Here is a 19782-nt window from a genome sequence, read left to right as displayed (position 1 = left end):
CGACTGACAGTTGGTGAAAATGCTCCAGACTCACGCATCTGGAGAGCAAGTCGTCACGATTGGCACATATACATGCACATTTGCTCTATATATGGAGACTTTAATGCGACGGTGCTCAGACGTCGAAGTCAGTTTGACATCTACTCTTGACATTCGGGTGCTTTTTAGTTGGAATATTTTCCAATCAACGGACATCCAACCTCCGAGTCATTCCATGTAGTGGAGCTCCAATGAACGAATCCCCACTGTATCCGGAATTTTAGACTCGATTATTCGGAATTCGTTTTTGATGTTATTGTTTTTCAATTTTTATGCATAAATCTGAGATAATTTGGTATTGCAATATACAATATGAATGGTTTTGCAGTATGGAACGTATTTAGGAAAAGGGGGGGGGGGTCAAAAAAGTGTTTTTTTGTTAATGCTGGTCAAAATTTTTGTTTCTTGTAAAGACCCCTACTATTTCCTAGAAAAAAGTTCAAAGATATCATTTTTTTTTCTTAGTGATTCGATTATCCGGAGGATTCGATTATCCGGAGTGAAAAAAAAATCGATACCGTAAAACGGGGTAACTATGATAGATTTTTCGAAGAAAACTTGAATATTTATGTATGCTGTTTCAAAGAATTATAATTTAAATTTTTAAAAAAAGTACTGGCATCCTAGCTATCGACTGTAGTCGATAGATTGCCAACAGATTTATTTTGAATAGATATATAATTCTTCATATAATCGAAAGTTGGTTTTCTGTTTTGGGGTAACTTTGATAATGGAGTATGAATCGAACAAAATTGAATGAATAACGAACATTTTTAGGGTATTGCATACCTCTAGGCGTTTAACGTTATATGGAAATTTCTGACTTAGATTACAAAAATGGTCCCAGTTTGTGAAAATGCTTTTCGCTAAGAGATTCGATACCGTATTGATGTTCTATGATAACTAGGATGTCAAAGATAAGTGGCCAACTATTCAAAACTACATCAAATAGTGATCGTAGAACAGATTGTTTGTAAGCGTTTCGAAAACGCTAAAATTGTGTCAATTTTTGATATTCGTTTAAAAAGCCTCAAATCTTCTTGATTCGAGTGAAAACCGCTCTTACATGAAGTGTCATACTAATATTCTTTAGTTTTACATTCGTTTTGCCCAACTGATTAACAGAAATTATGATATTTCGTTTAGTATGTGGTGGGTTACGCACTATCAAAGTTACCCGCATTATCAAAGATACCCCGTTTTACGGTACTCCGGATAATCGAGTTCGACCTGTACATCTTAATCGTTTTAAACTCTACTTTTTATATTTTTGTATATTTGAGTTTGTATTATTTTTATTTTTATGTTGATTTTTGTTCATTATGAAAGCGCTTATTTCAACTTCTGACCCACAGTGCATCCCTTTTCGCGCAGACAATGTGCGACAAAGAACTAACCGTATACAGAACTTCATCATCCGGTGCGGGTGACATCTTCCGCAAATCTGGCGCCATTCCCGTTAAGGCGTTTTGCCATTCACTACTGATCGCTCACACTGATTGGAATGTGAACGCAGCGAATTAAAATCTGTGCATTCATATTATTAATTGACAAACTTACCCATCAGCTGACGGAAGTTATCACTCACGCACAATAGGAGGATGTTTAAAAAACATGAATACGATATGATTCCGGAAGAATCGTTAGTGCATCCACCCGGCAAAGGTCAAGATCGTGTCGCGACTTGCGACCCAAGAACGGAGCTTTCCTTTTTATCAAAACTCTACGGCAACCTACTCCTAGTTTATGGAAATTGAGAGAACATACACTCTGAGTGGCTGTAATTGATCCCATCATGATGAACACCCGTTGGTCGTATAGAATGCTCGTAAAGGTTCACCGTGCCCGTTCTTGTCGTTCATGTCGATACCCATTTTGGGCCGTGAGGTGTGATTATTGGCCTTCCTTATTTAGCACCGAGCCGGCACCGCCGGACATTCTTCCGTGTGACCGATCGTTCTTAATGCTTCGTAGTGGAGTTAACAGCATTTCGCGTTGGACAGCCCAGAGAAATACAGCGATCGATCGCGATCAGTTCGCCTACCCGGGTGGGTGCCTTTATTCTGCTGAGAACAACGCCGTGATTGCGAAATTACAAAGATCAGCTAGGCGTTTGTTTTAACCCACTGTGACCCAAAGTGTTAATTTCTTCTCTTCTGTTCAAATGTTCCGGACCTTCCCCGTCTTTCTTACACAATCGATTAATTGACCTAGTTGTTTAAAACAATCTTTACTAGGATAGTGTCCCGTTATTATGCCACATAATGTGGTTAAATTTTTACGAACACAACAGTTTCCGGTAACTTTTTTATTAGGTCATACAAATCTTTTTTATTGTCGTGCTCTCATCGTATCGTTCCATTTGATTCAATGCAATTGATCATTCTACTACCCAATTCTTTAATTGAATATTGAGGGTACATTCTGCTGTTTCACAACTATGGTTCTGGACTTAGGAAAGATTTAGAGTATCCAAGTCTTGCCAAAAAGTCTGCTTTTTCGTTTTCTTCAATTCATGGTGTTCAGGTACTCAAAATAGGTTTACTGAACTTTTTTTCAGTAACTTCCTACAGTAATTGCATGCATTTCCATACTAGCCAAGAAGTACATGTGAAATACATCGCCTTCGCGCATTCGATTATTGCCTGTAGTTACCATAGATACGGATATATTAATTGCAGGACCTAGTCCCAATCCTGTCGTTCATTTTGGAGTCATTAGGAAAGAAAACTACTGGTTGAATATTCGGCCCTTCCGATTCTCATTCAGACTTGGTAGAGTTACGTCGAACAGTCATTCAAATCTAACCCTTCATTACCTAGAATTAAAGGACTTCCTAAAGTTCATAAACCTGGTAATGAAATGCGTGAGATTGTTTCAGCTATTGGATCACCCACCCACAAGATTGCAAAGTATTTAGTCCAGAAATTCCAAAATTTTCCAAAAAAGTTTCATAGTAAAACAGTTAAAAATTCCAAACATTTTACAGAAGTAATTGGAAATCTAAAAATAGCCGATGATGAAGTTTTGGTTTCTTTTAATGTCAAATCTTTATTCCCCAGCATTCCTGTTGAAAAGGCTATAAGCCTATTAGAAGATTGGCTACTTAGTCAATATGAAGGCACAGATTGGATAAAACAAGTATGTACATACATTAAATTAACTAAACTTTGCATGGAAGAGAAATATTTTTCCTTTGAGCCTGATTCGCTGCTGACAAGTAATTTCTCGGCCTATCTTGATGCATGGGAAATTTCTGCAAGGAATCGATCAAGAATGCGCTTTTTCTGATCGCAGTACGCAGTTGAAAAGAAATGTCAGTTCAAATGGGAGTCGCTGTAGAAAATTTCTGCAAGGAATCGGCGAGAAATTACTTCAGCGATTCCTATTCAGTAGCAAATCAGGATTTAGAGATGAAACTTATAAACAGTTAAATGGAGCCCCAATGGGAAACCCTCTTTCTCCATTTTTAAGATTTTTATGACAAATTTAGAGAAACGATTAGAAGATAAAAATCAGCTCCCTGAAATCTGGTGGAAATACGTTGATGATGTTTTCAGTATCGTTAAAAAAAAACATCTTACCCAAAACTTTAGAAACAATTAATAAGGCTCACAAAAACATTGAATTCACTTACGAAGTGGAACAAGATAACAAATTGCCTTTCTTGGACTTACTTATTGTAAAATGTAAAGGAACACTCATCACTTACATTTGAAATCTATAGAAAACCAACTAACACTCAACGTATTACAGTAATGACCCGATTTTGTCTACCCCCGATTTTGGCATCCTTTTTCCCGATTTTGTCAGCCTCAAATTCATATTTATTTTAATCAGAGTAAAACCATCTATACCGGCAATATTGAGTGCATAAAGTCTATTATGACCTTCACCACGTCTATACAATCATCTGAAGACCGAAATTTTGAAATTTGAATTTTTTTATAATTATTCGAGAAATTGATCAATGTTACCTTGGATCACGGTACATAGAAAATGCAAGTAAAAAAAAAACAATGTTTATACTTACAAAATCATAAAACTAAGTCCTTAAGGTAAAATAAAACTTGAAACCTGTCGAATTTTTTTCCCGATTTTGTCAACTCTAAATGCAGCATGGGGCTGACAAAATCTAATGTCCTGTATTCCAAATACATCAAATCACTCACACCAACACAAAATGTCTTCCTTCAATCACATGATACATCGAATGCTAACAATCCCCCTCAGTGAAACTGGTAGAAGAAAGGAACTTAACTACATTTTTGAAACAGGACAATTAAACGGTTACACAAGACAAACAATACAACAACTCATTGACAAAAGAACACGAGAACAATACAGACGTTCACTTACTACTCCGACACAAGAACAACCAACACTCAAACGTATAGCCGTCAACTACAACGATGAAACAAAAAAGCTACGCCCAATCCTACGAAGGTTTAGTTTTGAGTTAGTTTTTACCAGTAGAGTCATTCAAAGTTTACTGTTCAAGTTTTCTTGGATAAATGAAGCGTTGATCGTGAAATCAATTATTACAGTCGCCTCTCCACATCTCGATATCGAAGGGACCATCGAGATAGGGAGAGATCGAGACAAAGAACATTAATTTTATGAACACTAGATTGAAAATCACTCCGTTACTAGCAAAATAATAACCAAACAAACTTGATTTCGAGTTTCCAAATTATTCTAAATTACTTAAATCTGCTCTAGTAACCTTTGATAATGTTCATATCGACATATAGAGAGAAAATTAGGAATCAATAATCAACAGGAACACATAGAGATATGGAGATATCGAGATATGAAGAGAGAAATCGTATGCAGAATGATGGGACCGAAGCAATCATCGACATATGGAGAGATATCGAGATGTAGAGAGTCTACTGTATTGCTCCTTGTGGGCGAGCGGCGGAATCCGGATCCATTGTGTCCGGATCGCGTTTCGCGGAAGAAAACACGAAATGCGCCGGTGAAAAACAAAAAAAAACGCGTCAGTAGAGTTTGATACGTTGAACCTATTGTATGCTCCTGTCGAGCGAGCAACGAAATCAGTATCGTGTCCGGTTTGCATGGTAACCGCACTATCAGTGTCGATCATTCGTGTATATGCTCACGTATCCATTTCGAATTATATATTTATCGTTTACCAAAACGAATCCTTTCCCATATCCAAACTCCCAGTGTTTTCTTGTGGAAGTGCAGAGGACTCCTTGGCTTCTGTAAAGCAAGTAACACGTCAACATTTCCCTCCCATTCCCTAATTGACCTGCATTCGGACGCAGCCGGCGCCGGTATTGTTTGTTATAATAATGAGAGCACCAGTACTTACACATTGAGGATGCTACTGATCCCGAGTAGTGTCTGTTGGTTCCCTGTTCTTGCAATAACGGAGTAGCAACTGCGGGCGGTCAATCATGCTCATGCTCATGCTCAATGTTCGAAAAAATAATTGGAAAAATAGACAAAATTACTAGAGGAATTTCTCAAACAATACATAGCGGGAATTCTTGTCGAAAAAAAAGGCTGAACTTTCAAGGAGTTTCGGCATGGCCAAGTTTTCTTCAGATGAATGGCAGAAATTTAACCTGGTTTCCAATCCAAACAAATCCATCAAAAAAATCTTTGGTTGATTTTAATTCAATTGTTTAGGTATTTTCACATGAATAAATTTACTGAATAATTTGACTATTTTTTTACAGATTTCAACAACATTTTTCAGAAAACTTTTCAATATTCTTTATAGAATTTTAGTGTAGTCAAATTCCTCAAGGAATATTGAAGGGTAGCTTTAGAATTTTTGCAAATTTCTTGGAAAATAGTCAAGTAATGTTGTCGGACCTATTCAAAGCTCTATTCCTTTCATGTCTTCTTTTTATTGGTAAATTGATTCCGGAGAATGTTCCCGGATTTACCTAAAAAAAATCTTTCAACAGTTCAGTATTCCCTCGCAATTCCTCCGAAAAATCATTCATTCTGTCAAATCTAATACTGAGACATTTTGCTGAAAGTTCTACTAGAAATTCTTCTGTGAATTTCTTTCAATATTTTTCCCAAAAATTTTATTACAAATTCATCCGCAAAGTTAATCAAAAGTCCTTAAAAAAATGTGTCCAAAATACATCACAAATTGCGTCAAAATATCTTCTATGTTTTTTTTTTTTTCTTGAAATTTTGCTTCAATTCCCCGGATTATTCCAGAAATGGAAAGAAAATTGTTTTTGAAATTTCTCTTGCCTTCGAATCTTCAGAGGAAATTTGATGACAACCCCCATGAAAAAAAAGATTTATTAAGATATTCATAAAGAAATTTTTATTGATCTTCCTTGAAACACTTCTAATAATAATTTCACCAATTGGTCGGTGTTCAGACAGACCGGATTAAATGATATTTTAGCCTTCTAAAGATAAGTAGAGGACTGTATAAATTTTGATACAGATGTGTTACGAAATTCATGAGCTTCAACATTACAGCAAACAAGGCAAATATTTGGTTATTCCAAATGCTTGAAGTACGTTTTCCAGAAATCATTCAGAAATACTTGCTCCAGTCTATCTAAACACCAATTGGTCGGTGTTAGAATTGTTAGAATCCATATTCTTGGTTTGAATTTTTGTGCGATACGAGGGCAGAATTTATAGAGGCTTTCTGATAGAATTCTAGAAAACCAGAGGTCAAGGAAGGATATATTTCAAGAATAATTTAAGATTTTGATAGAACTTCTTAAAAAATTGTTTTATTTGTAAAATTATTAGAGAGGTTTTAACTATCCTGTAAATTACATAATTTCTAGATTATAAATTATCTTTCATTCCACCGTTACCCATCTATTGTTCTACCTGCTTCAACATTTTGTTGTTTTTCCTTCTTCGCATGACGCTTTGAGAAACTTCGTACAAAAATCTTTCCATACTTCAAAAAGGAAACATTTTGAAGAATCTTAACAAAGGTAAAATAGAAGAGGTTAAAAAAATACAGAATTTTTATGCGTATGGTTCTTGATTTCTGAAAGTCCATAAGAAATTACTCAACAATTTTTAAGTAATGTAAAAGTTTCCCCCAAGTTTAAAATTCATTAAAATATTACATTATGAGTTTTACTACACTACATGTTCGGTTATGTTCTTAAAAATACCGGCAATTTTTTCGCGTTAAACTTCTACAGTAGTACAAAAAAAAATCGATAAAAAAGTTTGTTTGGAATTTCTAAAGGTAGGGAAAATGAATTCTTTCTACATCAATATGTTCACAGTAGTATCATGAAACTTTAAAGTTCATATAAAAAATTAGCTAACATTTTTATTATACTGAATAAGTTCCATCCGTTTTAACACCAATCGTGTTCTATTAAAAAATCCGAAGAAAAAAGAAACAAAATTGTCTGTTGTAAATCCTTTAAGGACCTTTTAAGCTTTTCTCAGAGGTACAATGTCAGCAAGTTTCAGAAACTCTACGGTTTAATTCTTGAATCTACGACAGGAATTTAGTATTTTTTTCCGAATGGTATTAAAGCTGCAATTATTCTAAAAATTACCAACAAAGTTCCTTCGAACATTTTTTGTATGTACAGGGTGTCCGCAAATTATCCGCACAAACTTTGAAGACATGGCTCTATACAATCAAGTATAATAAATAAAATATTCTTGCATGGTTTTGAGTATTGGCCTACACTATATTCTTAAGAAGTAAGTTTGACATATTTCCGATTTCAAATATTTGCAAAACCAAGTTAAATGTATTGAGGTGTCTTAAAAGGAGCTGTTTTTCGAGTTTTATGAGGGAAGATAAATGTCCATAGAACTCACTGGATTTGAACCGTATAATTTTCTATTTCCAATCTAACTTGAAGCCACTAAACTACAGGTAACTTCAAATAATAAAAGGACATTTGGATTCATCTCTTTTAGATTTTAGGGATAGCACATCTCCAGTATGACTAGCGGCCTTCAGGAATAATGTCTCCGAAAAATTTAAATTTGCCTATCTCATTAACTAGCAACCATTTAGAAATTATTTTAAGTTGTACTTTGTGTTAACATATAGGTGTATTATAAAAGGTACATGGACATTGATTTTTCGTTGTTTTCAATGCGAGATCATTTTTCCAATATTTTGCTGTTCGGATAATTTGCGGACACCCTGTATAGAAAACTGATATGGAGTGATGCGTAGAGGAATTTATAAAGCAATCGCTAAATATATTGAAATATTCCTGGAGAAGTTTTTGAACCAAAATATGTAGAGTTTAGGTAAATTTTTAAATGTTATTTATGGAAGAATCCTGAGATTACCATTCCAAAACAAATGGAGCTGATTCTAGAGTCTGAAAAAATACTTGATAAATTTTCTGAAGAAATTCTTCGAGAATTTCAAGAATAAATTGCAAAATCTTAGTAAATCTGATGAAAAATTTCTTCAATAAATTCCCAAATTAATCTTTAGAGCTGTTTAAAGAAAAAAATCTCTGGAAAATACTGAGATTAATTTTTGGTAAATTTTTCGGGAGGATCCTAGGAAAACCATAATACGGTTTTCTAAGAAATCCTTTAACAAATTACTCGGGAAAACTTTTTTCGTGGAAGAGTTTTTGAAAGAACAGTTGAACGTATTCCGCTAGTAACTTCAAAGGAATGTTAGAATTCTCTAAACACTTTTAGTTAGGCATTTTTGAAAACATAAAAAAATATTTCCGTGAGAGTTTTGAAGGCATGTGGGATGTTGCTGTGGATGTCTTTAGAGAAATCTAAAAAAAAAATATTAGTGAAAAAATGCAGATAGATCTGCGGAAAACTTCTTTGAGAAATTATGAATAACATTTTCCCAATTGAACTCTTCTTAATTGCTCATGATGTTTTTGTGGAATATTACGAGGAAGCCCTAGAGCAACACCTGGAAGAATCTTTTTTTTTTTGCAGAAAGTCTGAATAATTATTTTGCTTCGATTTTTTTTTGCTTCAGCTGTTGGTGAACTCTCTGGAGAATTCGTGAAATGAATCCTTGCTTGGTGATCTGGAAGACATTTTTGGTGAGACTCTTTGAATTTTTAGTACCAATTTTTGGAGAAACGCTCAGTAATTTCTGAACATTCTAAACAAATTATTTATAAACAACTGGAGGATACTTTAAACTTACAATTGCAAATTATATTTGATAATTACGTACAGGGCCATCCAGGAGAAATGATCAAAAGAATTTCTAAAGCATTCTCTGGTGGAATTCTTTGAGAATTTTTAAACAATTCGATTTTTCGAGAAATTTTATGATGAGATCAAAAAGTCTGTGAGAATCCCAGGACGAACTCAGTGAAAAGGAGTTCTTGAAGAAATCACTGAAAAGTACGAAAATAATTCATGTTGAAATTCCCGTAGTAGTCCTAAAAGGAATCTCTTCAAACCACATGGTTGATTACCAGAAAAAATTGTTGGACATTCCTTGTGAGTTTTTTTTTGCAAGAATTCTTGAATCATTTTTCACTGGATTACAAAAAGAATGAATCTTTTCCGTAGCGAAAATATAAATTTACAAATATCATTGATGCACCGCGAAATGAGACAAAATAACAAATAAATAAAATCAATACAAATCGCAAGGCCCCACCAGCTAACATGTACTTTGTCTTGGCCGCATTTACCACCAGTCCAACTTTTGCTGCCTCGCGTTTCAAGCGGGTGTACAGGTCTGCCACCGTTTCAAATGTTCGGCCGACAATGTCCATATCATCCGCGAAGCAAACAAATTGACTGGATCTTGTTAAAAACCGTACCACGGCTGTTGAGCCTGGCTCTCCGCATAACACCTTCTAGCGCAATATTGAACAACAGGCACGAAAGCCCATCACCCATCATCCAAACGAACTGGAGTGTTCGCCTGAAACCTTCACACAATTTTGCACACCTTATATCGTCGCTCTTATCAGCCTAGTGAGCTTCCCGGGAAAGCTGTTCTCGTCTATGATTTTCCATAGCTCTACGTGGTCGATACTGTCGTATGCCGCCTTGAAATCGATGAAAACGTGATGCGTTGGGACCTGGTATTCACGACATTTTTGGAGGATTTGCCGTACAGTAAAGATCTGGTCCGTTGTCGATCGGCCGTCAACGAAGCCGGCTTGATAACTTCCCACAAACGGGGGGCTGGTTGGTTTCCATCCTCCGCAGTACCGACGAAGGCATTTGCTCCGTTGTCCCGACCTTCGTTGCCTGTGCTCTCAGCGCCATTCAGATGTTCGTCGAAGTGCTGCTTCCACCTATCGATCACCTCACGCTCATTCGTAAAAATTCTCCCATCCTTATCCCTGCACATCTTGGCTCGCGGCACGAAGCCGTTACGGGATGCGTTGAGCTTCTGATAGAACTTGCGTAGAAACATACTTTCTTCTAAACATTCATGGTTCATAATTCTATTCGGATATTTTGCTCTTTTACTCAAAATTATATTTTTCAACACTCTGTGATGCAAAATTACTAACAAAACAGTGCTGTCTCAAATTGCTTTCAACCATTCAAACAACTGTGCTGAAGACATGACATGAGCTTTTTAGATGGCTAGGATCATGAGGTAGAACATGACCAAATCACTTACACACTAGCTCCACGTGGCGACAAAATTGCTAAATAAACAGAGCTGCCTCAAATTGCTTTCAAGCTTCTGAACTACCTTGCTAAAGACACGAGCTTTCTAAGTTGTCGGGATCATGAGGGATGGTACACAAATTATGTCACACTAAATTTCAACTGGTTTGAACGCCCCATGTTTTTTTTTTGTGGGTCCTCCGAAACTTTTGTAAGGCTTGACACGCTTGGCTTTACCCCCCCCCCCCCCTTGGAGCGTGACGTAATTTGTGCATGACCCCTGAGCTAGAACTTGCTATTATATTACCAAATTACATTCACTCTACCGCCACGGTCTCTGGCCATTTTGGCGTTTACCCGAATGCCATCTGGCCGAACAAGCTACAAAAAAATGGAGTCTTTCAAAGCACTATAGTCAATTACGTTTCATGGTAATCATCACTATTCGAATGTTACCAATTTGTGGTTGTCGTCATAATGTTTGATCAAACATAAACGTTTTCATGATCATGATTACTATTTTATGGCATAGTAAAAATAAGAACGATTACATGTTTGAACATACTACGATTTTTCTATCAGTGTATCGGTGTACAGAAACTCGTCTGAATTTTTCCCCTAACAATGTCAGAATTTTTCTTGGAATTTCTATAAGGATGCGATTAAGAATCCTTCCGAGGATGCTTCCAAAGATTCCTCCAATAATTTCTCCAAGGACTCATTTTAAAACACCTACAAGGATTTTTCCATGACCATATTCAGAGCTTCGTGCTATAAATCCATTATGATTGTTATAGGTACAGGGGATAGGCAAAATGATCAAGATAGGCAAAATTTTCTCTAAATTCAAATGCTTATAACTTTATGAAAAATGTATGAAAGTAGATGCATCCGGAAGAAGTCAACGGCAAATTTGGTCTAGTTTCAGTAACTTGTTGACCATGCATATTGGTCACCGCAGATTTATCGCATTTTCCAAGGACATGTCCAAATAGCATTTTTTTTTCTGTCGCTTATGTTTTTTTAGATGTTTACAAATGTCCTAGAAACTATAACTAGGTAATAGGAAGTTGAATGCCGGCGGACGCATTAAGATTCGTTGAAAATCTTCAGAAATGTGACCATTTCCGTAACACTGGTTCCGGAAAATATTGTCGGTCATGTTTGTATTCCTTTATTAGCTCTTCTAAAAAAATCTGCACATTCCTTCAAGAATCCCTAAAAGGATTTCATCTGTTCTTTTTCTTCTAATATGCACTAACGTCCTCACTGGGACAGAGCCTGCTTCTCAGCGTAGTGTTCTTATGAGCACTTCCACAGTTATTAACTGAGAGCTTTTTTCACCAAATTTGCCATTTTCGCATTCGTATATCGTGTGGCATCGTACTGACACTCTATGCCAAAGGAATTTCCATTACGACCGGGAATCGAACCCAGACACCTTCAGCATGACTTCGCTTTGTAGCCGCGGACTCTAACCACTCGGCTAAGGAAGGCCCATCTGTACTGCCTTCATATATTCCCTTGAAGATTCTTCAGGAGTTCCTCCAAGAAAAGTTTTCGCTCAAGAAATTCTCCAGGAATTCCACCAATTTTGCTTAGGTCATGTCCAGGAACAGTTTTCAAGCAATTCTCTTCGTAGATTTTGTATTTCTGCAGAAGGTTCTTGACAGATATATCTAAGCATTCTACTGGGCATTCGATCAAGAAAAGTTTAAAATATTTCCTGGATTCCTGCCGAAACTGTCAAAAGTTTATTTCGTGAATTCCTCCAGCGATTCCTTTTAAACACAATTCAGTAATTTTACGTTGAAAGTCTCCAGGAATCACTCCAAAAAATCATGCAGGGGCAAGGGAAAAAAACCTATAAGATATTGATTGATTGATGCATTTCTTCTTCTTCTTTCTGGCGTTACGTCCCAACTGGGACAAAGCCTGCTTCTCAGATTAGTGTTCTTATGAGCACTTCCACAGTTATTAACTGAGAGCTTACTATGCCAATGACCATTTTTGCATGCGTATATCGTGTGGCAGGTACGATGATACTTTATGCCCTGGGGAGTCGAGAATATTTCCAACCCGAAAAGATCCTCGACCGGTGGGATTCGAACCCACGACCCTCAGCTTGGTCTTGCTTAATTATGCATTTCTGTCTATCATATTCAGAAGAACATTTCAAGAAACATTAAGAATGTCGTTTAAAAAAAATCAGGGCATACGCATTTTTGGTCCAATCTCACCCCGACGACGATATTCAATAAGTTCTCTGTGAGTTCTTTCATTGATTTATCCCAGAAACGCTTTAAGCATTCTTCCAGGGAAGTTTCCATGAATTCCTCCAGGTTTTCATTACAAGAATGTCTTCACGAATTCCTCAAAAAAGCGATCAAGTATTCATCCAGAGATTTTTCCTAAAATATCACAAGTTATTCCACCATAAACTTTTCCATAGAAAAAAGTTAAAGTTATAATATTGTAACGAAGTTCTCCCTCTATGAATCCTCTTATACAATTTACTAAGAATTCCTCCGGTAACTCATACTAAATTTCTTCCTACAAATTCCCGATGCTAACACTTAGGACGCAATGGGTTAATCCACCGTTATTGTTGTTGCCTTCGTCGTCATCGTCGCCGTCCGTCTATCTCTCTAATACCTGATTAATGGTGAACGCAATATCTCAACCCGAACTGTACGGTAAATCTTAGGCGGATGGGAAAGAGGAACTGATTCAGTCAGGCTGAACGTCGCGTGGTCCTTTTATAGGAAGTTGATCGCGTTTCCAAATATGGGATTCGCGTGTATGTTTGCCGTTCGGGTTCCAGAACCGTTCTTTGTTCAAGTGATCGCTAGAAGAGCACTTGAGTGATTGTTTTGAATGAGGATTTTGCAATCGATTAGATATTATAACGGTGCAATAAAAACGTTGTTAAAAAAAGTTATAACAGCATTTGATCCTACAAGCGAAGGGTCTACCATAGAGTAGCACAATTCCACAAGATGTATATTGAATTAAATTATTTCTAATTGCTTCAAAAATGCATAGTTCTAGTTAGTAATCGTACGATGGAATGAACGTGCGACCACAAATGAACAGACGTAATGATTCATAGATAGACAATAGTTCATAATGGTCCATCCTAAGGCATCAGAGTACCATTATACCTTTACGTTTGTTCCTCAATTCCTGAATAGTCAATAGCAAAATCAAAATTGCGGGATAAGTTTGTGAAATTGATTTTATACTATTCACACACACTCTCAAATAATTAGAATGCTGTTGCAATAATTTCTAGAAAATCAATGTCATCCAAAATACTCTGCAGCTATGGCCTTCAAGATCTACATGAATAGCATCATTTGTTTCCACTCCACACATGCAGTTGATCTCCGTTGATAGCCATAGTACCTTGAGATAATGTAAATAGTTACATATTTTATGGTTTTCAAAAAGCCTTCATAACATTTTCAAGTTATTCCTTAAAATGTTATATGGTCGACCACATTCTTGTTGCGCGACTTCGTCTTCTTTTTTTTGACCACGTAAGTGCCAAATTAGACAAACTCTGCTCTTCAGCTTAGTGTTCTAAGAGCACTACCACACTTATTAACTGAGAACTTTCTTTGTCAAAATTGCCTTTTCCGCATATCGTATATCGATGATTATCTCATGCACATCACTCACGAGGGACACCGATTACTTATCTTCGACGCATAGGAAACTGGTTTTCTTAGCAGGATTGAATGCATTTAACATTTAGCGTTGTTTTGTTGTGATGACAACATCATCATCGATCGTTGACGAAGCACAGCATCAATTGAGTAAATTTGCTTTGATTTCACGCCGTGCTGCTGGAATTAGTCATCGTAAACGAGCCAACGAGGTATTTATTCCGCAAACAGCTGTTTGATGAGATACTGTTTTTACCTTTTGAAGTGCGCCGACAACGATCAATATCAATGCTTCTACTCTGTAGAATTATAATTACTTGAGATAGCAATCTTCTGCGGGCTTCTTTTGATTCTAAAACAAACGCATGTGTCGGGTTCGAATGGAAATTTTCTTGCCTTACCAGAACATAGAGGCCTTCCTTAGCTGAGTGGTTAGAGTCCGCGGCTACAAAGCAAAGCCATGCTGAAGGTGTCTGGGTTCGAATCCCGGTCGGTCCAGGATCTTTTCGTAATGAAAAATTCCTTGACTTCCCTGGGTATAGAGTATCATCGTACCTGCCACACGATATACGAATGCGAAAATGGCAACTTTGGCAAAGAAAGCTCTCAGTTAATAACTGTGGAAGTGCTCATAAGAACACTAAGCTGAGAAGCAGGCTCTGTCCCCGTGAGGACGTTAATGCCAAGAAGAAGAAGGTCTTCACGCTATACACATGCAAAAATGGTCCAATGGCCAAAGAAAACTCTCAGTTGATAACTGTGAAAGTGTTGGAAGAACTCTCAGCTGAAAAACAGGCATCGTCCGAGTTGGGACGTAACTCTAGAAAAAAGAAGCCTCAAACACGTTTGCAACTAATATCGAAAATACTTACGCACCTAGAACCAACTACTTGTCCATAGAGAAAATTTATGAGCATATTACAGGTATGTTCCGTTTTTATCACGTTCCGATTTTGTCACTCTCCGATTTTGTCACGTTCCGATTTCGTCAACAAATTATTCCGTTTTTATCAACACACAAAAATTGTTTTTTTTTTTAATTTCAAAATGTTTAGAATGTAAAATAAATACTTATTTTGAAGCAATTTAAATGCTTTTCAAAAGCCTCAGAGTTGAATTTTCAACATTTTGTTAATGTTGAGCACCTACGATGTAGGTGTCAAGTCATATACGATTCAATAAGGTTTGACTCCTTCTTATCCACTAATCAATTGGAGTTTTCAAACTTAGCATGGTCTGTTGGACAAGATTAACCCATCCTTCATCAATCGAGAGTTGCTCTGGCTACGTCATAGCAACAACTTGAATTTATGATTTGTTGAATACGTACCTAAGAGAGTTACAGAGACCTCTACTTTTTCTTATTTAACATGGCTTCAAAGAATTGTGTATGAGAATTTGACAGACATAGGGACTGTCCTTCAATTACGTAAAACAATTTTGATGGTTTTTCGAACCTTCTCCCCCTATGGTATATTTTTTTGTCTGAAAATATTAATGAAAATAATAAAAAATAATGTGTATGGCATGTAAGATATCTCAAACCCCTTCCTCTCCCCCATAATCCCTTACGTGGTTAATGGACGATGCCATAGATTTTTTATAAAGGATGCACTTGAGAATGAGCTCAAGAATGTTTGGGAAACGGCAAGAGACATGATCGAGTTTATTTTATTTTTGATGAGACTGTCGTCCCCGTCATATTTTAGACATTATCTTCTATTTCTTAAAGTCGATATCCCACGTCATGCATGTTACCATCCCAAACTTACTGGGATCTTGATCTTTAAGCAGACATGAACCCCTTCCCCACATGAAGACTTAAAGGTTACTTAAGAGCCTTATACCAACAGCCATACGCTTATTCATGAAACTTTACAAAAGAGTTTCTTACCAAAAAGTTCTAATTTGGTGATGCTTGTCTAGAGTTTTTACTCTTTTGTGCCTTTGATAAACTTATTAATAGAAAATGGAATGGTTTTTGCACAGACAAACAGAGATAACACTCTAATTATTTTTATCGCACAGCAAAACAGTGCCCAATTCTAATATTTGGTAGTTGACCGACGAGCCACTAGTGGCGCTCGTATCACTTTTGTTCGAGATTGACGTTTGCCCACTACCACCACTTAGTTCGCGGTTGGCCAAATGAAGTATTTTTAGCATAAGGCTATCCAAGAGGATTTTCCGAGATAGGACTGACAGCTAAAAGTGTGCATGCAACCGAAACGGAAGGGTAAACAAAACTTAAGAGTGTTATCAGAGCGGTCACTCCGACCGCGAAACGTCAAAATCTCATGGTAAACAAAAAAACCAGCTGATCGCAGCTGTCTCATGGATTGCCTTATTGGGCGTAAATGGTCACGTGACTATGTTTTGAATTGATAATTGTTCTAGCTGTTACATCTGTTTGTCTGTGGTTTTTGTATGTCACGAAAGGGGTCAAGAACGGACTAATAGACTTACATGATTATTTCACTGTCGCATTGGTCAAGTGTTCCGACGTGTTTGAGTGAAGGAAACGATTTGGAAAATTCTCTGGATTAACTGGAAAAACAACTGAAAACTAATCTGTCGTTTTGTATGGAAGATTGCATGCCATTTTTCAGCAGCCTACTTGATGGCAAAACGAAGTTTGACGGGACCAGCAGTATTTAACTAAGGGATGCGAACTGGAAATCAACAAGCAGCTAGGCTGCTGTCAAGCTAAAATATTCGTAAAAATGATTCCAGAATGCCTAGAAATGTACGGTCATGATTTCGTCACGTTTAAAAATGTTATACAATTTATTTAACACAAAGTTCGCCAGCTGTTAAAAAAGTGGTTCAAATTATGTATACTGCCGTGAATCGCAAAAATAACAAAGATCAGCTTGACTCACTTCCTTGTAGTTATTTTTACAAATACGATGCACATGATACATAGGACATTTATGTGATTATCATTTTAAAATTATATATTACATTTATTGAAATTCTAACCAAGAAAACTAAAACCAGGTCCGTCACACTCGGGCTCAGATTGGGTACCACTTCTAGTACTGCATTTCATCCCTCGGTCATACAAAAGGTACCCAAGTTTGACAGATCGCAGTACACTTTTCACGGCATTCTAGATTACCTTATGAGCCATAAAATGTTGGGCAACTGCAAGGGACATGGAGGTCTTTAATTTGTCTTTGCTAAAACTATTGATGATTCATTACAAAATCATATTGATTGATAGGAGTCTGCAATCAATTTTCATTAGGAACCTATAACAATGAACAATCTAAATGCTCCTCACAGCTCTTAAACATCAATACTGCGCGTTTAAATGATGAAAATGTGTATTGTCCTGACAAAACTGCAATTTTGTTTTCAAATTTGTAAAATATTTTGTCTAAGAAAATTATTCCGTTTTTGGCACGGTTCCGTTTTTATCAACTGAAAATTGCCGATCGTGTTGATAAAAACGGAACATACCTGTATCACGTGTTCTCCATGCATTATCCGTAACAGCCCATTAGATCAGTGGAGACGCATGGTAGCTCATTTGTTTCTAGTTGATTTTGCAACTAAAAATAACTCGTCCACCTTTACTCCTCTATCTACTTCCAGAAGCTACAGTCAACCGCCACCTCCAACGGCCACAACCCTGGGCCGCTTCAGTAAGAGTACCAACCGGCTTCCATCCAGCAACGGCCATCACGACCATCACACAAACTCTTCCTCCTACATGCAGCAGTCGTCCAACCACTACCAGAGCAGTTCTCAAACCCTGCCCCGGAAGCTCTACGAGCAGAAGCAGAAAGCCAAACCCCTCCACTCGTCCACCATCAACGTATCGATCGTCAACACCGTCAGTCCCCAGTCACCCCCGGCCAATACCGGCCCAGTCAAACCCGCTCGAACCTACAAGGCACTCAACCGGAGCAAATCCTTCAACGTCCACGGCCTCAACGGAACCAACGATCCTAGTCCAATCTATCTGGAGAAGATCACGAAAAACAACTACAACTCCTTCTACCGGTCCAACTCCCATCTGGACGACCTCCAGCACACCCCTTCCCGTCACCAGAACGAATCCATGCAGCTGAAGAGCCCCTCCATCGTTAATCTGATCAGCAGAAGCACCCGGGATCTCACCCAGAGTCCGCTCCACGAAGACGAACGAGTTCAGTCGCGAACCGAGTACTACAACGAGTACTCCACCAACAAGAAGAACGTCTTCCTCAAAAACCTCCAGAACCGAGCCCCGGAACTTTACCGGACCCTGCACGGAACCACCAATAATGGCCACGACGCCCATCACAACGGTCACGCTGGAAGTCCCTCGCGGGAGTACCTCAACACGTACATCAGCCGGGAGCAGGAATCGTCACTCGGATCTCGATCGCCCATCACCATCAACAAGGACACGGCCGGAATCGTGCGCCGCGGAAGCTCCAGCACCGAAGACCATAATGAAAGCTACCGCATTACGCAGAAGTCGGAAGACCCGAACCGCCCAGGCGTTACGAACACCATCCGGAACTTCAGCAAGAAAACGGTCCCCACCAAGGACGGATGGGGTATGCAAACGATCGAGACCAGCGAAGTCCGCACGACCAGCAGCAGCCGGTACCGAGCGGATCAACCGGCCGCCCTCAAGTATCAGGAATTCCGCAACGGCCATAGCAACGGAACGAATGGCGGCGGTGGAGTCGTTATTGAACTTCGGGGAAACTCATAAGGTTTGCAGGGAATGCATGGGGATAACATGGGTTTTAAATCACATTTTTAACGAAAAAAAAGACGAATCACACAACACACGTAAAAACAAGATTTTCCAATTGTGCCAGAATTTACGAAACTGTTGTAATAACTTTTTTTAACTATAAAACGCATGCCTAAAAGATCGTCTCTCAAGTCTCGTGTCGGGAGTGGAGGAGTTCGAAAATTGCATACCGTCAAACGGGGTGACTTGCAACGGCGGGGTGACTTGCAACACATTGTAATTTACAACAAAATTTCACTATAAAACACAATTTTCAATAGAAAATTTGTTTCAAATCGGTGCTTCAATACGTGTGACTCACAATTCAAGGAGGGGCCACGATTAAAGCAGTTATTATGAATATGTTCATACAATAAACATAATTCTTTTAAATGTCTTGAAAACTGATACTTGATGGAGGTTCAAAATCGTGACCTGAAAACATGAGATAGATTTATTGTACAAAAGTAATACTCTACATGTTGTTTCTATAACTAATAAGTGATAATATGACGAACTTTATTTTACGAAATTGTAGCAACAACTTTTTAATAAAAATAATTTTTATATACATGTACCTATGCGGGGTGACTTGCAACACTTTATTTCTAAGCAATTTAGAGTTTTATAAAAGTTAAAAACTTTTGTGTTAGGTCTACTTTATAATCAAAAGAGTAATAATTCATCAATCAAGTACAGACACTCGTTAAAAATATTGTTCAGTTAAGATATTGGACCTTGATGATTTAACAC

At 37.6% G+C, this 19782-nt stretch overlaps 1 protein-coding gene across 7 annotated transcripts in view; it reads left to right on the top strand.

Annotated features, from left to right (window-relative positions):
- LOC110674718 overlaps positions 1–19049 on the top strand; it is a 409506-nt gene extending 390457 nt beyond the window's left edge. For all 7 annotated transcript variants that reach the window (XM_021838803.1, XM_021838795.1, XM_021838790.1 and 4 more), the window contains one exon: positions 17892–19049. In XM_021838803.1, the coding sequence (XP_021694495.1) occupies positions 17892–19005 (1114 nt within the window). In that variant the 3' untranslated portion in view covers positions 19006–19049. The remainder of the gene's footprint in view (positions 1–17891) is intronic.
- The last annotated feature ends 733 nt before the right edge of the window (positions 19050–19782 follow it).

Source organism: Aedes aegypti, chromosome 1 (genome assembly GCF_002204515.2).
Source record: "Aedes aegypti strain LVP_AGWG chromosome 1, AaegL5.0 Primary Assembly, whole genome shotgun sequence".
In the NCBI taxonomy this organism is placed as follows: domain Eukaryota; kingdom Metazoa; phylum Arthropoda; class Insecta; order Diptera; family Culicidae; genus Aedes; species Aedes aegypti.
The sequence above is the reverse complement of the archived record's forward strand: the minus strand, read 5'-3'. Positions and strand labels throughout refer to the sequence as shown.